Source organism: Pteropus vampyrus, unplaced genomic scaffold (genome assembly GCF_000151845.1).
Source record: "Pteropus vampyrus isolate Shadow unplaced genomic scaffold, Pvam_2.0 Scaffold347, whole genome shotgun sequence".
NCBI lineage: Eukaryota > Metazoa > Chordata > Mammalia > Chiroptera > Pteropodidae > Pteropus > Pteropus vampyrus.
The window spans coordinates 956,294-982,422 of record NW_011889128.1 but is presented as its reverse complement, the minus strand read 5'-3'; the positions used below and the strand labels follow the sequence as shown (position 1 = coordinate 982,422).

General features: G+C 51.4%; 2 protein-coding genes across 12 annotated transcripts; both read left to right on the top strand.

Moving 5' to 3' along the window:
- The first annotated feature begins 572 nt into the window (after window positions 1–572).
- SETD1A (SET domain containing 1A) lies at window positions 573–22,165 on the top strand. Of its 8 annotated transcripts, none has more exons than XM_011378627.2 (19): window positions 573–792; window positions 1,557–1,721; window positions 1,943–2,038; window positions 3,736–4,006; window positions 5,091–5,212; window positions 5,444–5,673; window positions 5,959–6,808; window positions 6,963–7,748; window positions 8,251–8,427; window positions 8,532–8,619; window positions 9,321–9,478; window positions 9,636–9,723; window positions 11,525–11,866; window positions 17,298–18,332; window positions 18,761–18,933; window positions 19,024–19,134; window positions 19,312–19,431; window positions 21,147–21,284; window positions 21,361–21,534. In XM_011378627.2, exons 2-19 carry the CDS (start codon window positions 1,572–1,574, stop codon window positions 21,532–21,534), a joined length of 5,109 nt encoding a protein of 1,702 aa, XP_011376929.1. In that variant the 5' UTR covers window positions 573–792; window positions 1,557–1,571. The 8 variants fall into 8 exon arrangements, with proteins under 8 accessions (XP_011376929.1, XP_011376923.1, XP_023378247.1 ...); XM_011378621.2 differs by having other exon boundaries at window positions 573–831; XM_023522479.1 differs by lacking the exon at window positions 573–792 and adding an exon at window positions 903–1,006 and having other exon boundaries at window positions 11,579–11,866; window positions 21,361–22,165.
- Window positions 22,166–22,225: 60 nt separating this feature from the next.
- On the top strand, window positions 22,226–25,921 carry HSD3B7 (hydroxy-delta-5-steroid dehydrogenase, 3 beta- and steroid delta-isomerase 7). Of its 4 annotated transcripts, none has more exons than XM_023522455.1 (7): window positions 22,226–22,789; window positions 23,140–23,311; window positions 23,524–23,679; window positions 23,829–24,075; window positions 24,152–24,251; window positions 24,401–24,574; window positions 25,047–25,215. In XM_023522455.1, exons 1-7 carry the CDS (start codon window positions 22,637–22,639, stop codon window positions 25,074–25,076), a joined length of 1,032 nt encoding a protein of 343 aa, XP_023378223.1. In that variant the 5' UTR covers window positions 22,226–22,636; the 3' UTR covers window positions 25,077–25,215. The 4 variants fall into 4 exon arrangements, with proteins under 4 accessions (XP_023378223.1, XP_011376919.2, XP_011376921.2 ...); XM_011378617.2 differs by having other exon boundaries at window positions 22,229–22,789; window positions 23,143–23,311; window positions 24,401–24,563; window positions 25,047–25,921; XM_011378619.2 differs by having other exon boundaries at window positions 22,229–22,789; window positions 24,401–24,563; window positions 25,047–25,921.
- The last annotated feature ends 208 nt before the right edge of the window (window positions 25,922–26,129 follow it).

Below are 26,129 nucleotides of genomic sequence, written 5' to 3'. Positions count from 1 at the left end.
CACCTCGGGACAACCCTCCCAACCCGCCTGGGTTTCGGTGGGCTCTACAGGAAGTGTCCCCGCGACGCCGGGCTCCGCACGCTCTGACCACGCCCTCTGCCCCTCTGCGCACGCCGCCTTGGCTCCACCCACAGACGTATTCGCAGATTCGCGAGGCCAGCTTCTCAAAATTGCTCAGGCCCGTATGCTTAGCCGAAAATTCTCATCGGACTCCGAGAAGAGCTTTGAGCTGTAGTCAATTTCCCTGGGTCAGAATGAGGCAGTCCCCTGAGTTGTGCTAGTAATAAATATCCAGTAAAAGTGGCAGACTCTGCCAACAGGGTTTGGCTACCCAGGAGTTATTTTCTTGACCCCAACCAAGGCGGGTAAGGGGAAGCAACGGCTAGGTCCAGGACCTGTGGCGAATTTGCAGCCTCTTACATTTCTAGTTGTGTAAGAAAGGGACAGGCAAGAGGAGCAAAGGACCGGAGGTCCGGTCCACCCATTCGCCCCGCCCGCCTGACGAATCTGCGCCCGTTCAACGCACCACTCAAATCTCTCCAGCTCTGGCTGGCCTCCTCCCCTCCGCCCCGCCCCCTTTTCCTCAGGGATTAGTTGCTGCTTTCGTTGCCGCCGATTCGTCAACGACCCCAGGCCAGAGCAGCTGGATAGTCGTGGTGAAGCCCACTCTCCGGGGAATGCGGCCCATCTCCAGGCAACCTGGGCCGCAACCCTCGAGCCTTATAGGGCGTCGGCCGAGGCGAAACCGCTATCCTCGGCCCCGTGGGTCTCCTGGTGGCGCCCGTGACGAAAGTGCGAATGTCGACGCTCTGCCCGCTGGGCCTCGCGCAGGTGGCGGTGGTGTTTGGTGCGCGCGCCGGGGAGGTGGTGGTGGGGGGGCGCCGCCGCCGCCGCCGCCGCCGCCACCGCTGCGGGGCCGGGTCTCACTCTGCCGCCGCAGCCGCCGCCTCGCGCCACTAAGGTGCCGCGCGGGGTGGGGGGAGGGGGAGCCGCTCTACACGAGCGGGTGAGTGGGGCCGCGCCGCGCGTGCGCGGAGTTGGGGGGGCAGAACGCGCCGGGGCGGGAGGAGAGGGCAGCGGCGCGCGTTCCCCCCACCTCCTTGCCCGGATTCGGGGCCGAAGCTGGGTCTCGGGCTCGGTCTCGCGGTGTTTCCAACGCCCCGCATAGGTGCCGCCTCTTGGCCGGAGATCGGGGCGCGGGGACGCGAGCGGGTGTGTGGGAGCGGGAGCCGGGCTTGGCCCGGGCCGCTGGCCGGTGAGGAGGCGGGAGGGGGCGGGGCCTGCCAGGGGGCGGGGGAGGGGTCTTGTGCTGAGGCCAAGTGGGGCGCGCGCTAGGGAGAGCGGGGGCACGAGATGGGCCTGTGGGTCTGAGGGGAGAGTTGGGAGGTGGGGAGAGAATGAGATGTTGTGGTGAAAGAGTGTACTTGGGGGAGCCACGGGTCACGATGAGGTGTGGAAACTGGGATGATGAACCTGGAGTCCGAGCTAGTCGGTGAGGGGCAACAAGAGAGTCAGGCCTAAGACCTGAACCTCCTTGCGGATTTCTCTCCTAACAGTGTAAATGAGCAAAGATGGATCAGGAAGGTGGGGGAGATGGGCAGAAGGCCCCGAGCTTCCAGTGGCGGAACTACAAGCTCATCGTGGATCCTGCCTTGGACCCTGCTTTGCGCAGGCCTTCTCAAAAGGTGTACCGCTACGATGGAATCCACTTCAGTGTCAACGTGAGTGCCCCAAGCCTTTCCTTGCCATCTAGGGAACTCCAGGTCCCATTCTCCTGTTAGCTCTGTTCAGTATCTAGAACTTCCATACCCTTAGCCTGCCTTCTAAAAAGTGGGCAACCAAACCCAAACTCTTTTGTATATGGGTCTCCAAATGGGCTTCTTAGAGCTCAATAATGTGGTTTCACCTTGAGCTATCTTTCTGTTCTTGCTTTCCTTCCTAGGACTCAAAGTATATACCAGTCGAAGACCTCCAAGACCCCCGTTGCCATGTCAGGTCCAAAAACAGAGACTTTTCCCTCCCAGTCCCTAAGTTTAAGGTATGTGTCTGCTAGTCTGGTATGGTGGCCCTTGGAGGGTGTGGAGGATCTGTCCTGGCAGTCTAATCTTAATGTAGCCGAGTGAAAGGATCACAGCCAGATCTAACAATCTCTGAGGCTGTGAGACTGAGTTGTTCTGGATAGGAGGTATGTTTATGTTCTAAAAAGGTGTAGATGAGGTATCCCAAGCAGGGGTGTTGACTTCTTGAAGGACAACATAAATTCAGGTTTAGCTGGTATATCTATCACTATGTATTCCTGGACAGTGCCTGGCTTGACAGTGCCCTGGTGTGATGCCCCAGTTTCTCAACAAAGGGAGTGACAAGGCCAGGGACTCCATCCCTGGAGTCCTCTATTTCTCACCTCTCATTTGGCCATTTCATTCTCTATCTTGTTTCTTCAGAGTATTCCCATTTCCCTGGCTAGGCAGGATACTTGTCAGACCCTGGGTTGAGGCTAGAAAACTGATGGTGCTTAGTTTCTTTCAGTAATTCTTTATTCTTCATTTTTAAGTCATTTGCTGGGTTCTCTCATCCCTCTTTTCACTTTGTACACTTTCCCTGGACAGCTTCTTTCATACCCACGACTTTGACTATTCCAAAATGTTGATGACTTCCAAATCTGTTTCCAGATAAGATTAGTCTCTTGAGCTCCAGACTTATATGCCTGGTAGTGGGACAGCTCCATCTGGAGCCCCACAGACATCTCAAACTCAGGAGATCTAAAACAAATTATTCTTTACCCCTTTAATTCTGCTTTCCCTTCCATCTATTCAGCTGCACAAGCTAGGAGCCTAGGAATCATCCTATGAGGCTCCTACCCTTTATTTGTCACAAAGTTCTGACCCTTTTTCTTAAATACATTTTTTATCTTAATTCTGTTTCCATTTCCATTTCTTTAATGCATACTGTTATATTCATTTCACTTGGTTTCCTTGCTTCCATTTTCCTCTATTTCATTTTCAAACCTATTGTTATTTGTCTTTTTGGTTTTACTATTCTCTTATTTTACTTTTGTTGCCATGTCCATGATTTTGTGCATCGACATGTATGATTACTGATCTGATCAAGCTTCATCTTTTGCCTTGATATCACACACCTGTGTTTCATCATACCATATGCTTTGCAATTTCTAGGAAATGCTAAGTTATTTAATAGTTTTGTGCTCTAATGAGTCCTTGTCATATTGGTGAATTTCTGTTTTTCAAAGAGCCCAGTACAAATGACACCATGTATGTGAATTCTTCCCTATCTCTACTCTGAACAAGGATTTCCTTCTCTGGGCTCCCAAACACCCTGCATCACTTACTGTGTCATGTTACGATCGTGTATGTCTTTCTGTCCTGTCTGTTTTTGTCCATTTTTGTATTCCTAGTGCCTAGTCCATGGTAATCATGTAGTAAAAGCTGAGTTAGTGAATTATTTCTCTACAGCTAGTTCCTTCTATGTGTACTTATTTCTCAGTTTGTACATTTCTTTACCTGGTTCTTGCCATTATTCGGTGGAGAGAAGAATTCAGGAAAGAGAAGGGTCAAAACCGATATATATCTCTTGTTGGGTCCCATTCCCCATTCCATTACCTCTCAGTTACCCAGTCCTATTTCTCTTGATTTCATGGATTGCTCTAAAATTTCCCCAAGGACAAAGGAACAGTGGTCAGTATTAAGATCCCCGACTTAACTCTCTTGCTCTCCACAGCTGGATGAGTTCTATATCGGACAGATCCCACTAAAGGAAGTGACTTTTGCAAGGCTGAATGACAACGTGCGGGAGACCTTCCTAAAGGACATGTGCCGAAAGTATGGCGAGGTGGAAGAGGTGGAGATTCTTCTTCACCCCCGTACTCGCAAGCACCTGGGCCTGGCCCGTGTGCTCTTTACCAGCACTCGGGGAGCCAAGGAAACAGTCAAAAACCTCCACCTTACCTCTGTCATGGGCAACATCATCCATGCGCAACTCGACATCAAAGGTGAGGGTTCTCTTGCCTGCTGTCAAAGTTGGGCTTCAGCGGAGACTGTACACGCAAATGCCTGTTGGGGCCAGGCAAGTGATCAGGTTCATGATTCCTCATCTGTAACTCTTGGAGTGAGATGAGTTTATAAAATGAGAATTTTATGAAGGGATTATGGTACATATATGTATTTTCGATAGGGTTGGGCAGCACCCTATAGTCTAGCATATGACTATTTTTGTAAGAAAATTTGTGAAGGATCACACTAGATAGGAAGAATAAAACCTATAGTAAATGGCCTCATCTCAGGTCAGGTTTTGATACTGAATTCCCAAAGATACTGGGTTTTGAGTTTGGGGTTTTTAAATTTGAATTAGGGACCTGTATAGGTGAGTGAAGGAAGCACTCTCGGTTTTTGCATCAGGAGCAATAGGAAGGGGTGGAGATTGTGGGATATTGTAGCAGTGCCATCTAAAGGAGGTGGCTGTCAATTGGCATTAGCCAATTTGCAAGTGAGATTGAGAACTAATATTGCTGAATAATCTGGGTTTTTTAAAGGCAGAAATCTAGGTTTTCATGTGGAATCTCATGGTTTTAAAATGTTGCATTCCCCTCCCCCTGCACCCTCCCAGTTTTTTTTTTTTTTTTTTTTTAAGTGATTGTGTAGGGCAAATAAAATACAACTGTAGGCTGGATTTAGCCCTCAGGTTGCCATTTTGTAACATTAGTTTTATAGGATGAAGAGCATGAAAGGATTTAGTATCAGATGACCTGGGTTTGGATTCTAGTTTTGCCACTGACCAACTTTGTGCAGGTCAGTTTTCTCTAAGCTTATAAAGTAGGGGTACTGATGCTTTTCCCTCCCGGTGATTATCCAGTGTAGTAACACTTATGGAAAAAACTGCGAAGTGTCATACTATATGTTATTTGTAGTAGACGTTAAATGGAGTTGAGGTAGAAGGTCCCTAAAAAGATAGAAAGTAGAAGAATTGAAATCCCCAAACCCAAGACTCAAATTGAGGCCTGAGGAAGATGTGGGAATACCAAATTAGGAAGGAGTTGTTTCTCCATCTTACTCTGTTGGTTCCCTTTCTTCCTCCAGGACAACAACGAATGAAGTACTATGAACTGATAGTCAATGGCTCCTATACCCCTCAGACGGTGCCCACTGGGGGCAAGGCCCTGAGTGAGAAGTTCCAGGGTTCTGGTGCAGCCACCGAGACGGTGAGAAGCTTGTGGTTGCCATAGCCCTAGCCATGTGAGCATGGTACTTGAGTGCCAGGACCAGTCTTTGGGAGGTTCTGGACTTCACTGTTAAGTATAGGAAGAGCCAAGAAAAGATTCCTAGATGCTTTCAAAAGACAGGGAACTGGGATTCTTCATTTGGAGAAAGGTGAGTTGTTAAGTGGTACTTGATTTCTTTTCCTTTCTCAGTGCTCCATTCTCTCCCTCTAGACTGAATCCCGCCGCCGCTCCTCCTCCGACACTGCTACCTACCCAGCAGGCACTGCTGTGGTGGGCACGCCTGGCAATGGCACCCCCTGCTCCCAGGACACAAGCTTCTCCAGCAGCCGACAAGACACCCCATCTTCTTTTGGCCAGTTCACCCCTCAGTCCTCCCAGGGAACCCCCTACACATCTCGGGGGAGCACCCCCTACTCTCAGGACTCTGCCTACTCCAGCAGGTATAGAGTAAATACTCTCTGGGACCCCCAGATTGTGAGAGCTGTCGCTGGGAAGAAGAAACCCAGAGTCCCTCTAAGAGGAAGTCGGGAATAATTTGTTCTGGTTTCTCTGTGGATTCAGCCAACAAATCCCCATTCTCAGGGAACTCACTCCAGCTAAGTACCCAATACCATTTAGATCTTTTTTGCAGGACAGTGTAGAGTAGCTTTGGATACCGAGAACTGGGATTCTAGGGTTTGGTGACACAGAGCTGAACCCAGCTAACTCACGCACTTTTTCTCCAGCACCACTTCAACTTCCTTCAAGCCCCGGCGGTCAGAGAACAGCTACCAAGATTCCTTTTCCCGCCGCCATTTCTCTGCATCTTCGGCTCCCACGACCACCTCTGCAGCCATCTCTGTCACCACTGCAGCCACTGCCACATCCTCCACTTCTTCCTCCTCGTTGTCCTCGTCGTCCTCATCGTCCTCTTCTTCCTCATCCTCTCATTTTCGTGGTTCTGACTCAAATTACCCAGCATATTACGAAAGCTGGAATCGCTACCAACGCCATCCTTCCTACCCACCCCGCCGGGCAACTCGGGAGGACCCCCCTGGGGCGCCTTTTGCTGAAAATACAGCTGAGCGCTTCCCACCTTCCTACACCTCCTACTTGCCCCCTGAGCCCAACAGGCCCACTGACCAGGACTATCGGCCTCCTGCCTCAGAGGCTCCACCCCCAGAGCCTCCAGAACCTGGTGGAGGTGGCAGTGCTGGGGGGCCCAGCCCTGAGAGAGAAGAAGCTAGGACTTCCCCCCGCCCAGCCTCACCTGCTCGTTCTGGCTCCCCAGCCCCAGAGACCACCAATGAGAGTGTGCCCTTCGCTCAACACAGCAGCCTGGATTCTCGCATTGAGATGTTGCTGAAGGAGCAGCGCTCCAAGTTTTCTTTCCTGGCCTCTGACACAGAGGAAGAGGAAGAGAACAGCACCACAGGCCCTGGGGCTAGAGACACAGGGATCGAGGTGCCTTCTGGGTCAAGTCATGGTCCCTGCACGCCCCCTCCAGCCCCAGCTAATTTCGAGGATGTGGCACCTACAGGGAGTGGGGAACCAGGGGCTACTCGGGAGTCTCCCAAGGCCAACGGACAGAACCAGGTGAGGTTGGGGTCAGCCAGCAGAGGTGCCTGGGATCAGGGAGGCAGGGTCGGGCCCAGGGGGAAAGGAAAGGGAAGTAGACAAAACAGGGATTTGAGGAAAAGCCCAGGGAACAGGCAGAAGCTTTCTGTGACCTTCCTCTGCACCCCTACAGGCTTCTCCATGCTCTTCTGGAGAGGACATGGAGATCTCCGATGATGACAGGGGTGGCTCACCTCCTCCAGCCCCAACACCCCCTCAACAGCCTCCACCCCCTCCTCCTCCACCCCCTCCTCCACCCCCCTACCTGGCTTCCCTTCCCCTTGGTTATCCTCCCCACCAGCCTGCCTACCTCCTCCCACCCCGACCAGATGGACCACCACCCCCTGAATACCCGCCACCTCCTCCGCCACCTCCCCACATCTATGATTTTGTGAACTCCCTGGAGCTCATGGATCGACTTGGGGCTCAGTGGGGAGGAATGCCCATGTCCTTCCAGATGCAGACCCAGATGTTAACTCGGCTCCACCAGTTGCGACAAGGCAAGGGATTGACTGCTGCCTCAGCTGGTCCCCCTGGTGGAGCCTTTGGGGAGGCCTTCCTCCCATTCCCACCCCCTCAAGAGGCAGCCTATGGCTTACCCTATGCCCTATATACACAAGGGCAAGAAGGCCGAGGGGCATACTCCCGGGAGGCCTACCACCTGCCTTTGCCCATGGCAGCCGAGCCCCTGCCCTCCTCCTCAGTCTCAGGAGAGGAGGCCCGGCTGCCTCCCAGGGAGGAAGCAGAGCTAGCAGAGGGCAAAGCCCTGCCGTCAGCGGGCACTGTGGGCCGTGTGCTGGCCACCCTAGTCCAAGAAATGAAGAGCATTATGCAGCGAGACCTCAACCGCAAGATGGTGGAAAATGTGGCCTTTGGAGCTTTTGACCAGTGGTGGGAGAGCAAGGAAGAGAAGGCCAAGGTGAGGGCCAGTGCCTGGCAGTGGGGAAACCTGGGGCTCCATTGGTGGAAATAGATCTCTTGCTCCTCCAGGCTACACAGCTCAAAAGAGAAGAGGGATGATCAAGGCAAGTGGAGAGAGACTGTGGGCATGTGGTGGGATACTAGTTGGGCCAGGGAGTTGGGGGCACACACAACAGTAGAAAAGCGTGAGCCTGAGAGTCTGAAAAGCTTTGTCCTGAGTCCAGTGTTTGTGGTGGACAAGGCCCTTAAATGTCTCTGGGCTTTAATCTTCAGTGTCTCCATTTGTAGAGTGGGGAGAATAGTAGCTGCTTCCTAAGGTTGATGGACTGTAAACAAGCAGACTTAAGGAAATGCAGGGGCTGGTGCAAGGGAAGTGTGGCATAGATGTGCATCAAATGGAGGAGTGAGTAGATACATTTCTATATTCTGGGGCCTGGGAGTAGTTCTCAGGTAGGAGGGAGCACCTAGGTTCTGGGGCTCAGTCCCCCTACTGCCTGCAGCCATTCCAGAATGCAGCCAAACAGCAAGCCAAGGAGGAAGATAAAGAGAAGACAAAGCTCAAAGAGCCAGGCCTGCTGTCCCTTGTAGACTGGGCAAAGAGCGGAGGTACCACAGGCATCGAGGCCTTCGCCTTTGGGTCAGGGCTGCGAGGGGCCCTGCGGCTGCCTTCTTTCAAGGTACTCAGAACTGTGGTCTTGCCTAGTATGTCCTTGGGGTAGGAGTCGTTGGGAACCATGAGTGTTCGAGTTCTAAAACGGCTCCATCTCTTTCCACCCCACAGGTAAAGCGAAAAGAGCCTTCAGAAATTTCAGAAGCCAGTGAGGAAAAGAGGCCCCGGCCTTCCACTCCCGTGGAGGAAGATGAAGATGGTGAGTGAGAGGTCAGGTGGAAGGAGAAAGGGTAGAGGCTGCTTAATTCTGATAGGAAAGTAAGAAGCAGGGATGAAGGGGTAAAGGTGTCTTAAAGGCAAGGAGACAAGTGGAGATTTGACTATAGGGTTATAAAGCAGTTCTGATTATGTGAAGCTTCAGATAGGGTAGTCCCTAGATTTTAGTTATGGTTCTTAGGCTGATAAGCTGATTTAAGTTTTCTGTATTTCAGTTTTCTCCTGTAAAGTAGAAATAATAACTTTAACATCTAAAATCACAGAATTTTGAGGTTAAATAGGTCATCTACCCATGTTTACCATTTAATGCTTAAGCTTTCCTGTAACCTTCTTACCATTTTGTCTAAGACTGAACTATTGGTTGACAGCTTATATGGCTGGGAAACCTTCTTACTGAGTCCGATCTGCTTGCCTGGCAACCCGTTTGCCTAAGTAGTATTTTCTTGGGCCAGGTATAACAAATCATCTGCCCCTTCCACCCAACCCAGAAAATGATGAGAAATAAAATGGATGTGATATATTTAAAGCTGTATAAAACATTGGTTAGCTCTGAGATTTTCATGTTTTTCTGCTGAGCTTCAACTTCTTGTTTATAAAACATCTGTGGGACTGTCAGGAAGATCAACAGCAGTAACTGTTACTGCTGTTGGTAAATTGCTTTAACTACCACTCACCTTGGCTTAGACCCTGAGCGAGAGAAGGAGGCTGGAGAGCCAGGACGTCCAGGGACCAAGCCCCCTAAGCGAGATGAAGAGCGAAGCAAGACCCAGGGCAAACACCGCAAGTCCTTTGCTCTGGACAGTGAGGGGGAGGAGGCATCACAGGAGTCCTCCTCAGAAAAGGTAAGGAGACAAGGCACTTGGTCCCTGCCAGAAGCCTGCTTCCTGAGTTCCTGTCCCCATAGCCAACTTCCCTTTGGGCTGCAGTGCAGGTAGCTATGCCTTCTAGAGGACCAGTTATCCTTTTCCTGTTAGTCTCTATTTGTTCCTTTTCCTTAAGGATGAAGATGATGATGAGGAAGATGAGGAAGACGAAGAGCATGAGGAAGCCATTGATACTGCAAAGAAGGAGGCAGAGGCATCAGATGGTAAGTAGAGATAAAATAGAGTAGGTTTCTGGCTTGGGGAAGAAGGGATTCAGCCACCTGTCTAGCCCTTTCCTGAGCTCACATAACCTTCCTGCTGGATTTATTGGCCATCTTTGCCCTCCCCCAAAGCAACTTCTTAGCCCTATCCTTTGGAACCCTTGGCCCATTGTAAACAACAACATCAATACCCAGAATGCTACCCCTTGCTTACCTCTTCTACTGAAACAAGGCTCTCCCCTGAAGACTACCCAACAGAGCCTGTTTTCCCAAGTCCTCGAGATAAGGGGTTGCATTCTCCTGCTTTTCCTTTCTTTATGCTACCAGACTGTGCCTTCCCATCTTTAAGTACTGTACATCTTTAAGTAAGGCTCAGCCACTGAGCTGTGCCTCTCTCTTCCCCTCCCTGTAGCTGCCATCACCAGATATGATTTCTGTTCTCAGTCGAACACCCATTTGTTTCTCCACATTGAGGCTTGGGGACATGGTTTAGTCTTTCTTTTCATTCATTTGTTTGGGAATATATATTGAGTTCCTCTTCTGAGCCAGGCACAGTTTTAGGTGTTGGGAACACATTCGTGTCCAAGACAGATGTGATTGCTGCTTTTGCAGAGCTTGTGATCAGTTGGCAGGGAAGAAGAGACTTGACAAACAAGTGGACAAATAAATAACATTTGAAATAGATATGTGCTTTAAAGAAGATAAAATAGATTAACAAGGGTAGAGAGTGACAAAGGTAGGGGAACTGCAGAAAAATTAACTTTTATATCTAATGATGAAAGAATGCCTCTGAGAGGTGCCATTTCCGCAGAATCCAGAATGGTGAGAATGATGATCCTAGAGCCTCTTCAGTAAAGCAGAGGGCAAGGTCATGTGCTGAGAGAGGGTGTGCAGACCCCTACACATCACTTGGTCACCAACTCTTGTCAGTTTCACCACTTCCATTTTTCTTAAATTGTCAACTTCCTTTGTTCTTGCTCTCCTGCCTTAATCATGTAGAGGCTGCAGCAATTTTGACTGATTTTCCTGTCTGTTTTCATCCTTCTCCGTTCCAATCCATTTTCCAGCCTGCTGATGGAATTATCATTCCTAAAATACACACTGGACCCTGTTACTTCCTCTGTAAAGTATTTTCCTGGCTCCCCGTTTTCCACAAGGTGAAAGTGGCCTCAGCCTGACACTTTAGGCTGCTTATAATCTAGCTCCTGCTTATCTGTTTGGTTCCATCTTGTCATTCTCCAGATCCCTCCATGGCCATCACTACTTTCTATTTTAATTTACCCAATTATGTTTCTTAAAGACTACAAAACCTCTTAATTTCTTAGACTCTTTCCAGTGTACTATCTCCTAAAGGCACAAAGAGCTTGTAACATTTCCTAAGCTTATTTTACCCTAGAGTTCTTTTACAGAGTTAGTCATCCAGTCAGTGTCTATAAGACCCACTTTGAGAAAAGCTTTGGTAGTTACAGCAGATTGCTTGCCAGTCTCCCAGTGCCGCTCTTCACTTAACCTTTCACATCCCTGCTTAGCCGCCAGGCCTGCCTGATGAACTCCTACTTCTCTTTTTTGACTTCAGTATCTCCTTCACGGGGATGCCTTCCCTGGCCATGCTCCCCAGCCCTTTACACTGACATTTATCTCACTATGAACAAATCGTGTGCTTACCCAACTCCTTAAGGGTAGGACTTCCAGGACCTAGCACAGAGCCTAACACATCCATAGTACTGAGTCAGTGAATGAACCCACGGCTTGACCAAGTGAGGGACCTTCCCACTTCGCCTGATTACCCCTTCTGGATTTCCAGGCGAGGACGAGGAAAGCGATTCGTCCTCCAAATGTTCTCTGTATGCTGACTCAGATGGTGAAAATGATAGCACCTCGGACTCCGAGAGTGGCAGCTCGTCCAGCTCCTCATCTTCGTCATCCTCTTCATCTTCCTCCTCATCGCCATCCTCCTCCTCATCTGAATCCTCCTCTGAAGAAGAGGAAGAAGAGCAACCAGGAACCATACCCTCGGCATCACCACCCCCTAGAGATGCCCTTGTGCCCCTGCCAGCACCTGTGGAGGAGTCCAAGCCAGAAAGAGTGGCAGGCTCCCCAGTCACACCACTCCCCGAACAGGAGAAGTCTCCAGCAATACCTGCAGGTAGGTGGTGTGGAGCTGTTGATTTGATCTGTGCGTGTGTGTGTCCGTGAGAACAGTGGGGTCAGCATTTATTAGTTGCATGCAAGTATGTGACTTTATTGGAAAACATGCAAAGTTGGACAAAAGTCACTATCTCCTGTCACTTCTCCCCAGGAGACATTTATGGTCTAATGTACTCCAGCTGCACTGCCATAAGTGGTTTACAGAGCCACACCAGGGTGGTTGGCTACTAAAGTAAAACAGAATGGTCTCTTCCCAAGTAAGTTAAGGAGAAAATTCCCAATTTAACAAATTGCTCCTATAATTTTTCTTAAGCCCATTTCTTAATGTGTAATGTATACTTTGATTAAATGGACAAATAGGTAGAAAACAACTATTAAAAACATTAACCCAGACCTTAATTCTAGCTTTACTTTCCTTTGCAGATTTGTACATTCAGTTGTTATTTTGTATCATGTATACGTAATTTTTCCTGCTGAGTGAACTGTTTGGTCAAGCAGTTGACATTTATTGAGTACTTATAGTAGGTGCAAAGGATACATGGTCTATGGACAATAGGCACTGTTCTTGCCCTCATGAAGCTTACAGTCTATAGAGAGAGACAGTTGAGTAATAAATACTTCAGAATCTGTGATTACCAACCGATAAGCACCGTGAAAGAAAAGTACAAGGTGCTCTGAGAACCTGAGCACATCTGTGGGGAAATGTTTTCTGCTGAAGCATCATTGGCCCTGAAATCCAGGTAAAGCAGGCAGGAGGGTGTGATTAGCATGTGCAGAGGCCCTAAGGCAGAGGAAATAGCATGTTGGAAGACATAAAAGAAAGCTAACCTGGAGGATTGAAAGGATGGGAAGCTGGAGTGGCTGAAACTGGAGAGGCAAGCAAGGGCTGAGCCACGCAAAGTGAGTAGGCCATGGTAGGACTCTACTCTTTATCTTAAAGGTAGTGGAAAGACATGATTATATTTGTGTTCTGAAAAGAGGTAGTGCAGAAAAAACTTCGAAAAGGACCAGAGTTGATAGAGGAAGATTAAGGCTGTTGCCGTGAGTAAATAAAGCAAGCAGTGGTGTTAAGTTGAAGTAGGGTGTTCTTATGGTGGAATTAATAACTCAGTTTTCAAGATACACTTAAAAGATACACATGGCCTTCCAGAGAACTCTTGAACATTATTGAGAATCTGTGGTCTGAGATAGGTAGTGACCACATGAAGAAATCTCTCACTAGTGCACTCCATTCTAGTTCGGACTTCTTGAGAGGAGGAGTTGAGGCTCTCATTAATTCTGAGGAGCCTCTCCTGAACCCATTAGTAGCAGAAGAGCTGATGGAGTCACAGGTCAGAGAGCAGCAATCTAGTGCTCTTTCATTCTCATTAGGGTAGGAAGAAAGTGTGGGACGTATCAAATTTGTTTTTTAGAAAGATCATTCTGGCGGGAGGGCGAGGGATTTGGCAAGTTAGCAAAGCAGTAGAGTGACCCATGAGAACGTTTGAAGGGATGCACGTAAGCGAAGGTCATAAACTAAAGCATGGGCGTTTCATTGAGGTGCAAGGGATTAGAAGTGGGAGTGAGGATTCAAGAGAAATTTAGGAGATAGAGCTACTTAGTTAAACTGCTTACCAGGAAAGGAAAGTCAGGGAGAACCAGAAGTAGGAAGAAAGCTGATGTGTTTAGTTGAGCTTGAATCTGACATGCCTCTGGAACCTCCAGGTAGAAACATTCAGAAGGCAGTTGGATCGATAGATCCGAAGCTCTTAAAGAATGATAGACTGGAAATGAGATAGATATTTGAGAGTACTGAAAGTATGGATGTGAATGTACTTACATACCTTAGAAGGATGTACAGAATGAGAGAAGGGGGCCAGAGCCTTACAGTTTTATGAGATAGATGGGCAAAGGGGAGCCAGAAGAGGCTGAAAAGAGGTGATCAGAAATACGGGAAGGGAGCTCGGAGTCTCAAAAGGAGGGAGTGGTTTGTATCAGCAGCTGTAAGAGTAGTTGTAAGATAGGAAAAGTGTTGGATTTGTCTGTTAGGAGGTCACTGGTAACCTTATCAATTTCAGTAGAATGGATCAGACTGAAGCCAGGTTGAGGGATGTTAAGGATTGAGGACAGGCAACAGAGGTAACCAGTTTTCTGGAAGGGAAGACTATTCTTGTTATGAAAGAGAAAGAAGGAGTTTAGAGGTTATAGTTAACAGTTTAACATTTATTGAGAGCCTTTGTGCCAGGCTCTAGGCCTAGTACATTGCAGTTTAATTTTCTCATTCAGTCTTCACAACATCCTTACTACCATTTCACAGATGAGGACTTTGATGTTTAGTGAGATAATCAAGGTCACTCAGCTGGGATTGGAGAAACAGCAAGAAAAGAATGCAGGGTTGATGGAGGGTTAGCTTTTCAAAGTAGGTGAGACTTGAGCATGATTGTACAGTGAAGGAAGAGGGAGCAGGTAGATGAACTAGGAGATAGATACTTGCTGGATTCGCATACCTGGGGAGATGTGGGAGATGGACTCTAGGTCTGATGCAAATCTGTCTGTAAATGGGGAGGTGGGGAGATGTGGGCTTTCATGCTTGAAGGTGTCCTTTTTCACTCTGCGGCAGGAAAATGGGACATTTTCTGAGCCTGAGGGGGCTAGGTGAAGGAGAAGCCTTGGAAAGTGAGAAGAGTGGGGAGTGAGGATGAAAGCTGACTAAGTTTCTTGGCAACTCAGAAGCCCTGCTGGGAGCTAGGGTAAAGGAGGAGAGAAGATAGGTGGTTGGGTAGATTCAAGGTTGGGGATCTACAGGGTGGAGGTGGTAGAAAGGTGTGGAACGTGCTATGAAAGGAGAACAAAGTAAGGATCCCTGCAGTTTGGGCATAAGAAAGAAAGAAGTTAATTTAGGAAGAGGGTGATGGGATGGAGAGAGGTAGAAGGATGGGAAATTGAAAAGGTGCAGTGGAGTGAACTGAAAGGACCTGGGGAATTGTGGTCAGGGTGTAGGGGATCAGAGTGTAAGGGTCCAAAGTGGAGCTATTCTAGAGGGTGACAGGGTCAAGTGTGTGACCGATGGAGGGTAACTGAAAATGAAGGTCACTGGATATGTGAAATTGGGTAAACAGGTGGGATATCAAAGTCCCCAAGATAGATGGCAGAGGTGGGAGAGGAGAGAACCATTAAGGCAGGTCCTTGGTTTTAGAGAATGATGGGAAAATCCAAGTTACCAAAGTTGTAACTGGCAGAGGGCTGTGTGGCTTAATGGCAGGAGCCTGGGAGAAAGGGCTTGTCTGGTGGGCAAAGATAGGGACCTGGATGCCTTTAGGACTTGGTTTTCTTCTGTCTTCTGATCCGGTTCATTCTTTTCTCCTGCAAATGGGCTTCCTCTGCTTTTCCATTCTAGCAGAGAGTGCTTGCCCCCCACAGACAGATATACTGTCCTAGATCTTTATTCTCAAGGAAGTTTCTTATTGGGCTGACTTGTGTCAAGTAGCCATCAGTTAATGAGGGGGGCAGAGAGCGAGGCAGGTCATGTTGTAGAAACAGTTGTTTCTGCTACTTGTGTGTCTTGGGAGGGTACCCCCCAGATTGTCTCCCTAAATGAAAGGGATGGCCAGGTTTCCTTTAGGACAAGGAAATTTGTGTGAAGAAGCTGAGCCAAGAGGGGAATTTGTTAAGAGCCAGGCTTCCAGAGGGCACAGTGAGCTGGGTTGGGAGGATGGGTCAGATGGGGAGGCTGCCCCAAGATGCTGAGGAGAGTTGGTGAGAGGACTCAACAGAAACTGGAGAGCCTGGGACAAACACCCTGGGACCTTGCTAGCTTCAGAGTAGATCTCACATGGTATCCAGATCCTGAGGAAACACAGGCTGAGGGCCTTGCCCAGGGTGCTGGTTTGGGGAACATCTGTTAAGGCAGTGGACACATGTTGATCACTGCCTTCTTGGACCAGGCCTAGTTCTGGCTGCCCTCTAACTCTGAGTGGTAGAGCCAGATGTGCAACCACAGAGTTCCACTGCAGGATGTCCAGAGCAGTATAGGGCAGTAGGTAAGAGCACTGATTCAACTCAGGCTTCCCAGAGTGCAAGTCTTGTTCTGTCATTTGCTAGCTGTATGACCTTGGGCAGGTTATTTACCTCTGTCTGCCTCAGTTTCCTTATCTGTCACATCGGGTTAATAATAGTATTTTCCTCCTAGGGTCGTTGTAAGAATTAAATAAGTAGTTAATACATGTAAAAGACTTGAATTAGTGCGTAGCATAAAATATTAGCCATTAATATGCTGCAGCCAGCCTGAAGACTAGCAATTACCAATTTCTGAAGAAGTCAGGGAAGCCTTCACAAAGAAAGTGGCATTAAGCTGGGTCTAAAAGCTGTATGTTAGCTTTCCCAATGGGTAAGGAGAGAGAGGCACTTCAAACAAAGGGAACCATGTAAGTAAAGGCCCAGGGGCCTGAAAAGCCATGCCTATTTGGGTGGCCAGAACCTAGGGTGAGAGGGTGAGGTGTGGACTGGCTTCACAGGGATTGTCTGATTGGTCAGGTCTGCAGGACTGGGTCTTCCTCAGGGAAAGGACTAATTTGTATCATGACCAGTGTTCAGAGCCCCCCACCTAGCAGCAGACTTGGAAGGTCCCAACAGAGAGAGGATGCACTCCTTGTCCTGGGGGCGGTTAGCTGGGGAAAGACAGTATGGCCTTCTCAAAGATAGTATATCCCGTCCCCAACCCACTCCTCATCTTTAGATCTCAGCTTCACTTTCAGTACAGTTTGGGGTGAGGCGGGGGGCAGGGGAGAAGAAGGCAAATTTTATAAAATATTTTAATACAAAATTCAGCTTCTTAACATTGTATCTTTTTTACCACACTAAAAAGATAATGTTGATTGTGGTTGAAATAATGGATACTGTAATTCAGATCTAGCTCATCACATCCTAAATGCTGCTGGCAAAAATTGTCTTGGTCTATGTGCCTAGTCGTTGACTAGTTCTGTCACCACCAGTCTTGGTAAAAAGGCTAGAGTCCAAATGTTTATTTCTTTAGAGCTCCCACTCTCCACAGTTCGAGCTGTACATTTGTTTTGTATAACTGTCTCTGTTGGACCGTAAGCTCTGTGAGGGTTTCAGAAGTGTCTGCTCAGTGTGCTTTTTCTGTACCTGATGCATAACTGGTTCTCTCTAAATGTGGAATGTATGAATGAGCAGGTACAAAACTCCATCCTGTCAAAGGAGCCCATAGTGCTGAGGACATTGCAGGTGTGAGAGGCAAGAACTGTGCTCCCTGAGCGAAGAGGAGTGTCTGTCGGAAACTGAGGACAGAATGAGTGTAGAACTTGTTGGAAGGCAGCTGGGGTGTAGATTCCCTGGTGAGGCTGGCCAGTCTCCTGCCCATACCAAATCTCAGTCTGATGATACTGAGCCGAGAAGCTGACCTCCCTTTCCTTGTGTGCTTCCTTCTCCAGGTTCCACTGAAGAGCCAGTTCCCAGTGTGCCCCAGCCTCCCGCAGAGCCACCAGCTGGGCCTCCAGCCCCTGCCCTCCGCCCCTACGAGCGCCCCTCCTCTCCTATCCTCCTCCTGCCCCCACCCAAGAAACGCCGGAAAACCGTCTCCTTCTCTGCCATGGAGGAGGTGCCAGCCCCAGAGCCTTCCCCAGCTATCCCACCACAGGTCAAATCTCCTGGCCCCATCTCGCGCAAAGTCCCCCGGGGCGTAGAGCGGACCATTCGCAATTTGCCCCTGGACCATGCATCTCTGGTCAAGAGCTGGCCCGAGGAGGCGGCCCGAGGAGGTCGGACCCGGGCTGTTGGCCGAGGACGCTCCACTGAAGAAGAAGAGGCTGAGCCAGGGACAGAAGTAGACCTGACAGTGCTGGCCGACCTGGCCCTGACACCAGCCCGGCGTGGGCTGGGTGCACTGCCTACTGGCGATGACTCTGAGGCCACAGAGACGTCGGATGAGGCAGACCGCCCGGGCCCCCTGCTCAGTCATATCCTGTTGGAGCACAACTATGCCCTGGCCATTAAGCCCCCACCCTCCACGCTGGCCCCTCGACCCCCGGAACCAGTTCCTGCCCCTGCAGCCCTCTTCAGCTCCCCAGTGGATGAGGTCCTGGAGGCCCCTGAGGTGGTGGTGGCTGAGGCAGAGGAGCCAAAGCAGAAGCAGCAGCAGCAGCGAGAAGGTGAGGAGGAGGAGGAAGAGGAGGAATCTGAGTCATCTGAGAGCAGCAGCAGCAGCAGCAGCAGTGATGGGGAGGGGGCCGTCCGGCGGCGCAGCCTCCGCTCCCACACCCGGCGTCGGCGGCCACCCCCGCCACCCCCACCACCCCCTGCCTTTGAGCCCCGCAGTGAGTTTGAGCAGATGACCATCCTGTATGACATTTGGAACTCGGGCCTGGATTTGGAGGACATGGGCTACCTACGACTCACGTATGAGCGGCTGCTGCAGCAGACGAGTGGGGCCGACTGGCTAAACGACACCCACTGGGTCCATCACACCAATATCCTGAACCCCAGAGGGTGGCCTTCTCAGGATAGAAAGACAGGCCCCAGGCCCAGGGAGTGGGGGTGGACTTCTTGAGGTCACACAGCTCGGCAGTGTCCTCCTCAGATCACTCCTGGTGTCTGCACTTCTTTCTCTCCCAGTCCAGTTCTTTTTGCCATGTTCAGCCTGGGTATTTCTCAGGCTGCCATGCTGCCCTTTTATCTGTGACTCCTGCTGCTTCTCTGCCTCGCAGAGTTTTTCTGGCAGAAAAGGTGATGTGAGACTTATTCCTGTGCATTTTTCTGTCCTCACACCAAGTAGGATTGGGACCTCCTTGAAGTCAGTTACCCTTTCCTTGGGCTGGGACAAGAAGGACAGAGCGGGGTAGGGCCACAGGGATCTGCCCAGTGAGGAACCCATTCTCTTCCTTAACACATCCTGCACTCACCAACCTGAGCACTCCAAAACGCAAGCGGCGGCCCCAGGATGGGCCCCGTGAGCACCAGACGGGCTCCGCTCGCAGCGAAGGCTATTACCCCATCAGTAAGAAGGAAAAAGACAGGTACCTGGATGTGTGCCCCGTCTCAGCCCGGCAGTTGGAAGGGGTGGACACTCAGGTGAGGCTCTTCCCTGACATATGTCCCACTGGTATCCTCTTCCCATCATTTTTCCTGTCACTTACTTCCTCTCTGTCCTGCTTCTCACAGGGGACTAACCGTGTGCTTTCGGAACGCCGGTCTGAGCAGCGACGGCTGCTGAGTGCCATTGGCACCTCAGCCATCATGGACAGTGATCTGCTAAAGCTAAACCAGCTCAAGGTGAGGAGTGGGGACTTGGGATGGAGAGAAGCTGAGTAGGAAGGTGGTATCATGGAGTCCCCTGGGGCAGGAATGGGGGTGAGAGGCCAAAACACCCTCCTGCCCAGAGGTCTGCAGGAAAAGCGAGGAGGTAGGTTGAGGGAGGCATCTAGCAGCAATTTACCTTCTGCCCTCTAGTTCCGGAAGAAGAAGCTCCGATTCGGCCGGAGCCGGATACACGAGTGGGGTCTTTTTGCCATGGAACCCATCGCAGCTGACGAGATGGTCATCGAATATGTGGGTCAGAACATTCGCCAGGTGAGGCCTTGTACTTAGCCCCCACTCTGATGGCAGCATGGAATGCCGACATGAGATCTGACTCTCGGGATAAAGCCCCCACATATCCTTCTGGCTCCAAGACTTAGCCAGTGAAACCTGTCTCTTTTTTCCCCTTCCTTCCTTTTCTTTCTGTCCTACTCTTCTCTTCCTTCCTTGCACAAGGAGTAATGCACTCACCAACCTGAGCACTCCAAAACGCAAGCGGCGGTCCTAGTAAAGTAGTAAACTAGATGTTAATGACCTGGCAAGAAAGAAGGCTAATAATCTCTCTCCCTTTAAGGATCTCACAGTTTAGTGGGGAAGACAGGAATTGAACAAGTAACTACAATAAAGGATGGCATTCAATAGAGGAAGTTCAGGGAGGCAGGGATGGTTCAAGCACAGTGATGTTTACAGCAGGAGCTGAAGGATGATGAGGAACTTCCAGGCTCAGGTGAGGGGAGGTGCTCCGAGTTGTGGGATACAGCATATGCCAAGGCCTGGAGGCAGGGTAGTCTCAGGAGGACAAGGAGGGGACTGGCTAGTTGGAAAAACTCAGGTCAGTGGCACTGACATACACCTAAAGGGGCAGGTGGAGGCCAGACTCCCCAGAGCTTAGGAGCCCCGTTAATAAGTTGAGACTGATGGTGAGAGAGAAGGAAAAGTCGCTGTGAGGCATTGAGCAGGAGAGGACTTTGGAAGTTATAAGCTCCCTCTGGCTGCAGTGTGAAGAGAGAACTAGAGGCTGAGACCAGGGGTCTGTTGCAGAGATCCCAGCTAATGGCAGGGTACTTGGACTAGACAGTGGCAGCCAAGGTAACAGGAGTCTGTGAGTCCAAGGCAGCTGGCAGGACCAGGCAACAAGTGGGCTCAGGAGAGTGAGGGCACAGGCTGGAGATGAGGCCATTTCTCAGGGTGCTGCCTTTAGCAGCTAAGAGTAGGTGGGACTGCCAGTGGAGTGGGGAGTGAGGAGGAGGAGCTGATGTGTGATCAAGATAAGTTCCAGTCAGGGCATGCGAAGTTGCAGTGCCTAGGGCACATCTAGAGGATGATACCCAGCAGCTCCACTGAGTTGGATTTTGCCTGGAGATGGAAGTTTGAGGAATTCCCCAGTACTTAGCTGGCAGTTGAAGCCCTGAAAGAAAGTGCGATCACCCAAGGGGAGAGCTCAGAGGGCTTAGTGTCCTGTTTTATGGGAAATAAGTTATTCCTTCTCATATAGGAATGTGGGCCCTAATGTAGGCAACCAGTGGCAGCTGTTAGGTGCCTGTTTTGGAGAGAGGGTCCTGGGAGAAGAGATGAGTAGGGTTCAGTCCATGAAATAGCCACTGTCATCTCAGGAACTCCCCCACCCCATAGCAGACTGAAGGCTCTACTATGGGCCAGGCAGACACTCCAGGAGCAGCCAGTAGCTGCTACTGCCCAGTGACCAGTGCAGACTTCCCCCAGGTCCTCTGAGTGACTTAGAATGGCAGCCTAGGGTTTAGGGGAGGGGGTGACCACAAGAAGGAGGGCTCCTGGAAACAAAGGGGTGTCCATGCCTTGGGTTAGTGTGAGCCAGAGGGAGACCTGCAGGTCCAGGACAGATTAATATGGCCCCTAGGTGGTCGCTGGGAGACTCTTCAGACCCTTCATCACAGGGTCTGAGGGGGTCGAGCCTCGTCTAGCAGGAAGCTGACGGGCAGCTCCCTGACCATCACTCCCCGCCCTACCAGATGGTGGCTGACATGCGGGAGAAGCGCTACGTGCAGGAGGGCATTGGCAGCAGTTACCTTTTCCGTGTGGACCACGACACTATCATCGATGCTACCAAGTGTGGCAACCTGGCACGGTTCATCAACCACTGCTGCACGGTGCGCCAGGGGCCAGGCCAGGGCGGGTAGGTTTCAAGGGGGCAGCCACAGCTCACTCTGCCCTCCCCTTCTGCAGCCCAACTGCTACGCCAAGGTGATCACCATCGAGTCCCAGAAGAAGATTGTGATTTACTCCAAGCAGCCCATCGGCGTGGATGAGGAGATCACCTACGACTACAAGTTCCCGCTAGAAGACAACAAGATCCCGTGTCTGTGCGGCACGGAGAGCTGTCGTGGCTCCCTCAACTGAGGTGGGCGGGACTGGCGCCCACACCCCTATTTATTCCCCTTGGTGCCCTGAGCTCCCAGCCCCCCACAGCCTTAGTGGGCTCAGGAGGGCCCACATGCCCCCAAGCCCTGCAAGGGAGCCTCAGTACCCTGAGGCAAATTCTGCCTCCCCTGTCACCGCTGTCGACCCACCCCTTAATTTTTTTCTTTGCGGAGAAGATGCTGTAAATGTTTTGTAGCTGCCAGCAGCTGTTTCCTGTGGAAACCTGGGGTGCCAGCCTGTACAGATCCTGTTCTTGGGGGCTGCACAGCCCCCTTGCTTTGTGTTAATGGGGACTTCCCCTTTGTGCCCTGCGTGCACCCCTCCCCAGTTTAGGGGTCTCTAGAGGCAGTGGCCATGTTCTCCCCCTGGGGGGGGGCCATGCACCCCCCTCAGTCCTGGGGACTCCGTGCCTGGAACCCTGCCTCACCATCTGTCCCTGCCAGACCCTGTGGGTCACCCTCCTACCGTGGTGTCTGGAAGCTCCAACTGGGCCAGGCCAGGATGGAGGGGGCGGGGCAGGCCTTTCCTGTTGGGCTGGATTGTACATATGTTAATAGCACAAACCCAATGCCACATTTTTATAATTGTGATTAAACTTTATTGTACAAAAGCGTTTGGTCAGTATCTTTGGGGTGGGATGGGTTTAAGGATAGAGGGTGGGGCAAGTAAAGAGACGGGGAAATGTGTGACCTGGAGTTTGGGGTGGGTAAAGCTTTCAGGCAAGAGCCCAGACCTGCAGACTCAACCACCATTGTTCTGGGCCACCTGATAGGCTGGAACAGCCGTCTAGAAATCCCCCACTGAGGCCGGCCAGAGCTGACCAAGGTCAGGCTTCCCTTCCCAGAACCACAGCTGCTGCTGGGCTTCTGGCCTCCTGGGAAATCCAGCAAGAGGGGAGGACTGACGTCATGCAGTAAGAGTGAGGTTACCCTGCCTGTTCCATCCTGAGGCCTGCAAACGCTCAGTGCCCACCGAGCAGGTTCTGGCTTCCCCATGCCCCTGCCCCCCAAATTCTTTGCTGGAACCAGACGCCAGTGGAGCACAGTAACCACCAGGGGGCGCCCTATAGCAAGAGTCGGGAATGGAGGGGTGGAGGCTGGTTTGTTCCTGGAATGGGCATGAGGGGAGGAGCAAGCGGAAGGGGGACTACGATGAGTCGCTGGCCGACTGGCCCAGGAAACAAGAAGACAGCCTTTCCGCGGCCGGCTTGAGCAGTCTGGGACAGTGGCTGCAGGTAGGCAAAGGGGATGTCAGGGGTCCCTTCTCCCAGCCCAACCCACCTTACTCTCCCTTCCCTCCCCAACTCCCTGATTCTTGTCCCAGAACCTCCCCCTCCACCTCAAACCCTGAGCCTTTCCTGGGGCATGCCAAGCCCTCACCTTTCTTATCTCGGTAACTGCAGTTGGCAGAGTCAGAGGGCAGGTAGCCCGACTGTTATACCCACAATTGTAGCCACCAGGAACAGGTCTGGCCCCCGGGTTACTGTTTTAGTCCACTAGGCCAGAGGCCTCTTCAAGGAGTAACAGGTGGGCTGCTGGGGCAGGTGGTAGCAGGCAACCCAGGTGAGCCAGGGTCTCTCCCCAGCAGGACATGGCAGATTCTGCCCAAGCCCAGAAGCTGGTGTACCTGGTCACAGGTGGCTGTGGCTTCCTGGGGGAGCATGTGGTGCGAATGCTGTTGCAGCGAGAACCCCGGCTCCGTGAGCTACGGATCTTTGACCTGCAACTGGGTCCCTGGCTAGAGGAGCTGAAGACAGGTGATCATGATAGGGAGGGAGTGCGAGGGGGAGGGTACGAACTCCCTTCACTGTGGTGGAAAAGATGATGCTTGTTTATGTCCTCCAGTGCACATGGATGGGGTGAATGAGTCACACTGGGAACATGGCTCCCAAGGGTGTAGGCTGAACCCAACAGCTGGCTGGTAGCCCCAGCTCTGACATTGCCTCTGGCTGCCCCTACCCCCTACCAGGGCCCGTGCAGGTGACTGCCATCCAGGGGGATGTGACCCAGGCCCATGAGGTGATAGCAGCAGTGGCTGGAGCTCACGTGGTCATCCATGCAGCCGGGTTGGTGGACGTGTTTGGGAGGGCCAGTCCTGAGACCATCCATGAGGTCAACGTGCAGGGTGAGGTACTCCCCTGGCCTGTTCTAATGATGTACTTAACACTTCCCGGCACATGGCCTGATCTTGACTGTGCTCCCCCTTTGACATTGACCTCTGTGATTCTTCTGTGACAATCTGTCCTGTGTGCACTCCTGCCCCTGAAATGGCAGGCCAGCCCTCGTCGACCTGCTGTGGTTCTCCATGGACCTGGGGAAGGAAGCCATGTGCCCTCATCCAGATTTGGAATGGGGAGGGAAAAAATGCAGAGGGAGAAAGCTTCAGTTTGGATACATACCCTGCCTCCCCAGGCACAAAGAACGTGATTGAGGCTTGTGTGCAGACTGGAACACAGTTCCTGGTCTACACGAGCAGCATGGAAGTTGTGGGGCCCAACGTCAAAGGCCATCCCTTTTACAGGTGAGCTGAGGTTCCCCCCAGTACTTTAGAGCCCCATCTCCCTTTAGCATTAAGAATCTTCCCTCTCCCACTCTAGGGGCAATGAGGACACCCCATATGAAGCAGTGCACAGACACCCCTATCCTCACAGCAAGGCCCTGGCTGAGCAGCTGGTCCTGAAAGCCAATGGAAGGAAAGTAAGACTGGAGAAGAGATGCAGAGCCACAGGCAGCCAGGCTTTGCATCTTGCCCTGGGTGCTCCCTTACATCTCCAGCTTGAGGAGGCTAGGGCAAAGTGCGGACCACTGGTTCCTAGGTCTTGGCAGTGCCTACCTTTTGTCCCCAGGTCCGTGGGGGTCTGCCTCTGGTGACATGTGCTCTGCGTCCCACCGGCATCTATGGCGAAGGCCATCAGATCATGAGGGATATCTACTACCAGGGCCTGCGCCTGGGAGGCCGGCTCTTCCGGGCCATCCCAGCCTCTGTGGAGCATGGCCGGGTCTATGTAGGTAAGGCCCAGGTGAGGCAAGGGGAAAGCTAAGAAAGGGAAAGGCCCATGTGATTCAGGGTGGAGGGGCAGGAGCAGAAAAGAACAGTCTATACACTGGCCAAGGCAGACTACGATATGTGGGCATTGTCTGCACAGGCCAGAGGAAACGGTATCCATGCAAGTTAGGAAGGTACACAAAAAACATGTCATAGGCTGAGGAGAGGATTATAGTTATGGGAGTAGCATCTGCCCAGGAGAGGAGAGGGGCAGCATCTACATGGGACCAAAAGAAGGACCAGCATCCATACAGGTTGGCCCAAGATAGCAAGTGGCTACAGCGGCCAGGGTAAAACAACCTCTACCAGGGCTGTAGTTATGTGGGCGGCATCTACATGGGCCCAAAGAGGAGGTGGCTTGTACATGGGCTGGCCTGGGAGACAAGTATCTATGTGGTCAAAAGGATCCTTAGGGGCATGTCCACCCCGCATTCCTCCACTGGCAGGTAACGTGGCCTGGATGCATGTGCTGGTAGCCCGGGAGCTAGAGCAGCGAGCAGCACTAATGGGTGGCCAGGTGTACTTCTGCTATGACGAATCACCCTATAAGAGCTACGAAGACTTCAACATGGAGTTCCTGGGCCCCTGTGGACTGCGGCTGGTGGGTACCCACCCACTGTTGCCCTACTGGCTGTTGATGCTTCTGGCTGCCCTCAATGCCCTGCTGCAGTGGCTGCTGCGGCCACTGCTGCTCTATGCGCCCCTGCTCAACCCCTATACGCTGGCTGTGGCCAACACCACCTTCACCGTCAGTACCAACAAGGCTCAGCGCCATTTTGGTTACGAGCCCTTGTTCTCATGGGAAGACAGCCGGACCCGAACCATTCGCTGGGTGCAGGCCATGGATGGTTCAGCCCAGTGACAGTGGAGCTGGGACCTGGAGCCCAGAGGGGCTCATCCATCCAGGTCCAGAGCACTCGAACCCTGGGTGGGGAGGGAAGGCTGCATTCTAGAGCTGGGGGAAGGGGCTGTCCTAGAGCTCTCCACATGTTAAATCCAGGGGCCTTGAGTCTGTGTCCTGATGCCTCTAAGTTCTAGGGCAGGACTGTCTTCACTCGACCCAGGCCTGATGGCTGGTTGGTGAGGGTCTGGTTTCCTTGATGTTCTCAACTGCCCCATCCCTTTGCTTTTTAAGTAGGAAGTGGTGACCTCTGATGTCCAAACATGATCCTCAGGCCTGGATTTAGAATGAAGAGGCTTTCTTGCTTCTCCTACCACCTTTGTCCCTCCTTGGGGGGAATATATTCCCATTATTTTAAAACATTTACCACCTTTAGATATTTATCTTTTAATTCTCTTCAATAAAAGCTGAGGAAATCTGTGTATTTTTATTTCTTCCCATACGTGCACCCAAATTCGGTTCCTGCAATATTGTTAGATCTCTGCCTGAGGATGCCCCAGTAATTCTGTGCCTGCCCAAGCCCTGGATTAAAACTCCTTATCCACGCCTATAATCAGTCACCTGCCCAGCTACCCGGCCCACCTCCCCACACGTGTCTCCCCCTCCCCACGGCGCCCGTCCCATGTGG

Coding starts and splice junctions, on each gene's coding strand:
- SETD1A (XM_023522478.1), top strand. CDS start 1,572: ATGGATCAGGAAGGTGGGGGAGATGGGCAGAAGGCCCCGAGCTTCCAG. Junction 6,809..6,962: donor AGGCCAACGGACAGAACCAG/GTGAGGTTGGGG, acceptor GCACCCCTACAG/GCTTCTCCATGCTCTTCTGG. Junction 19,135..19,311: donor TAAAGCTAAACCAGCTCAAG/GTGAGGAGTGGG, acceptor TCTGCCCTCTAG/TTCCGGAAGAAGAAGCTCCG.
- HSD3B7 (XM_011378619.2), top strand. CDS start 22,637: ATGGAGGGGTGGAGGCTGGTTTGTTCCTGGAATGGGCATGAGGGGAGG. Junction 24,252..24,400: donor TGAAAGCCAATGGAAGGAAA/GTAAGACTGGAG, acceptor TTTTGTCCCCAG/GTCCGTGGGGGTCTGCCTCT. Junction 24,564..25,046: donor GCATGGCCGGGTCTATGTAG/GTAAGGCCCAGG, acceptor CTCCACTGGCAG/GTAACGTGGCCTGGATGCAT.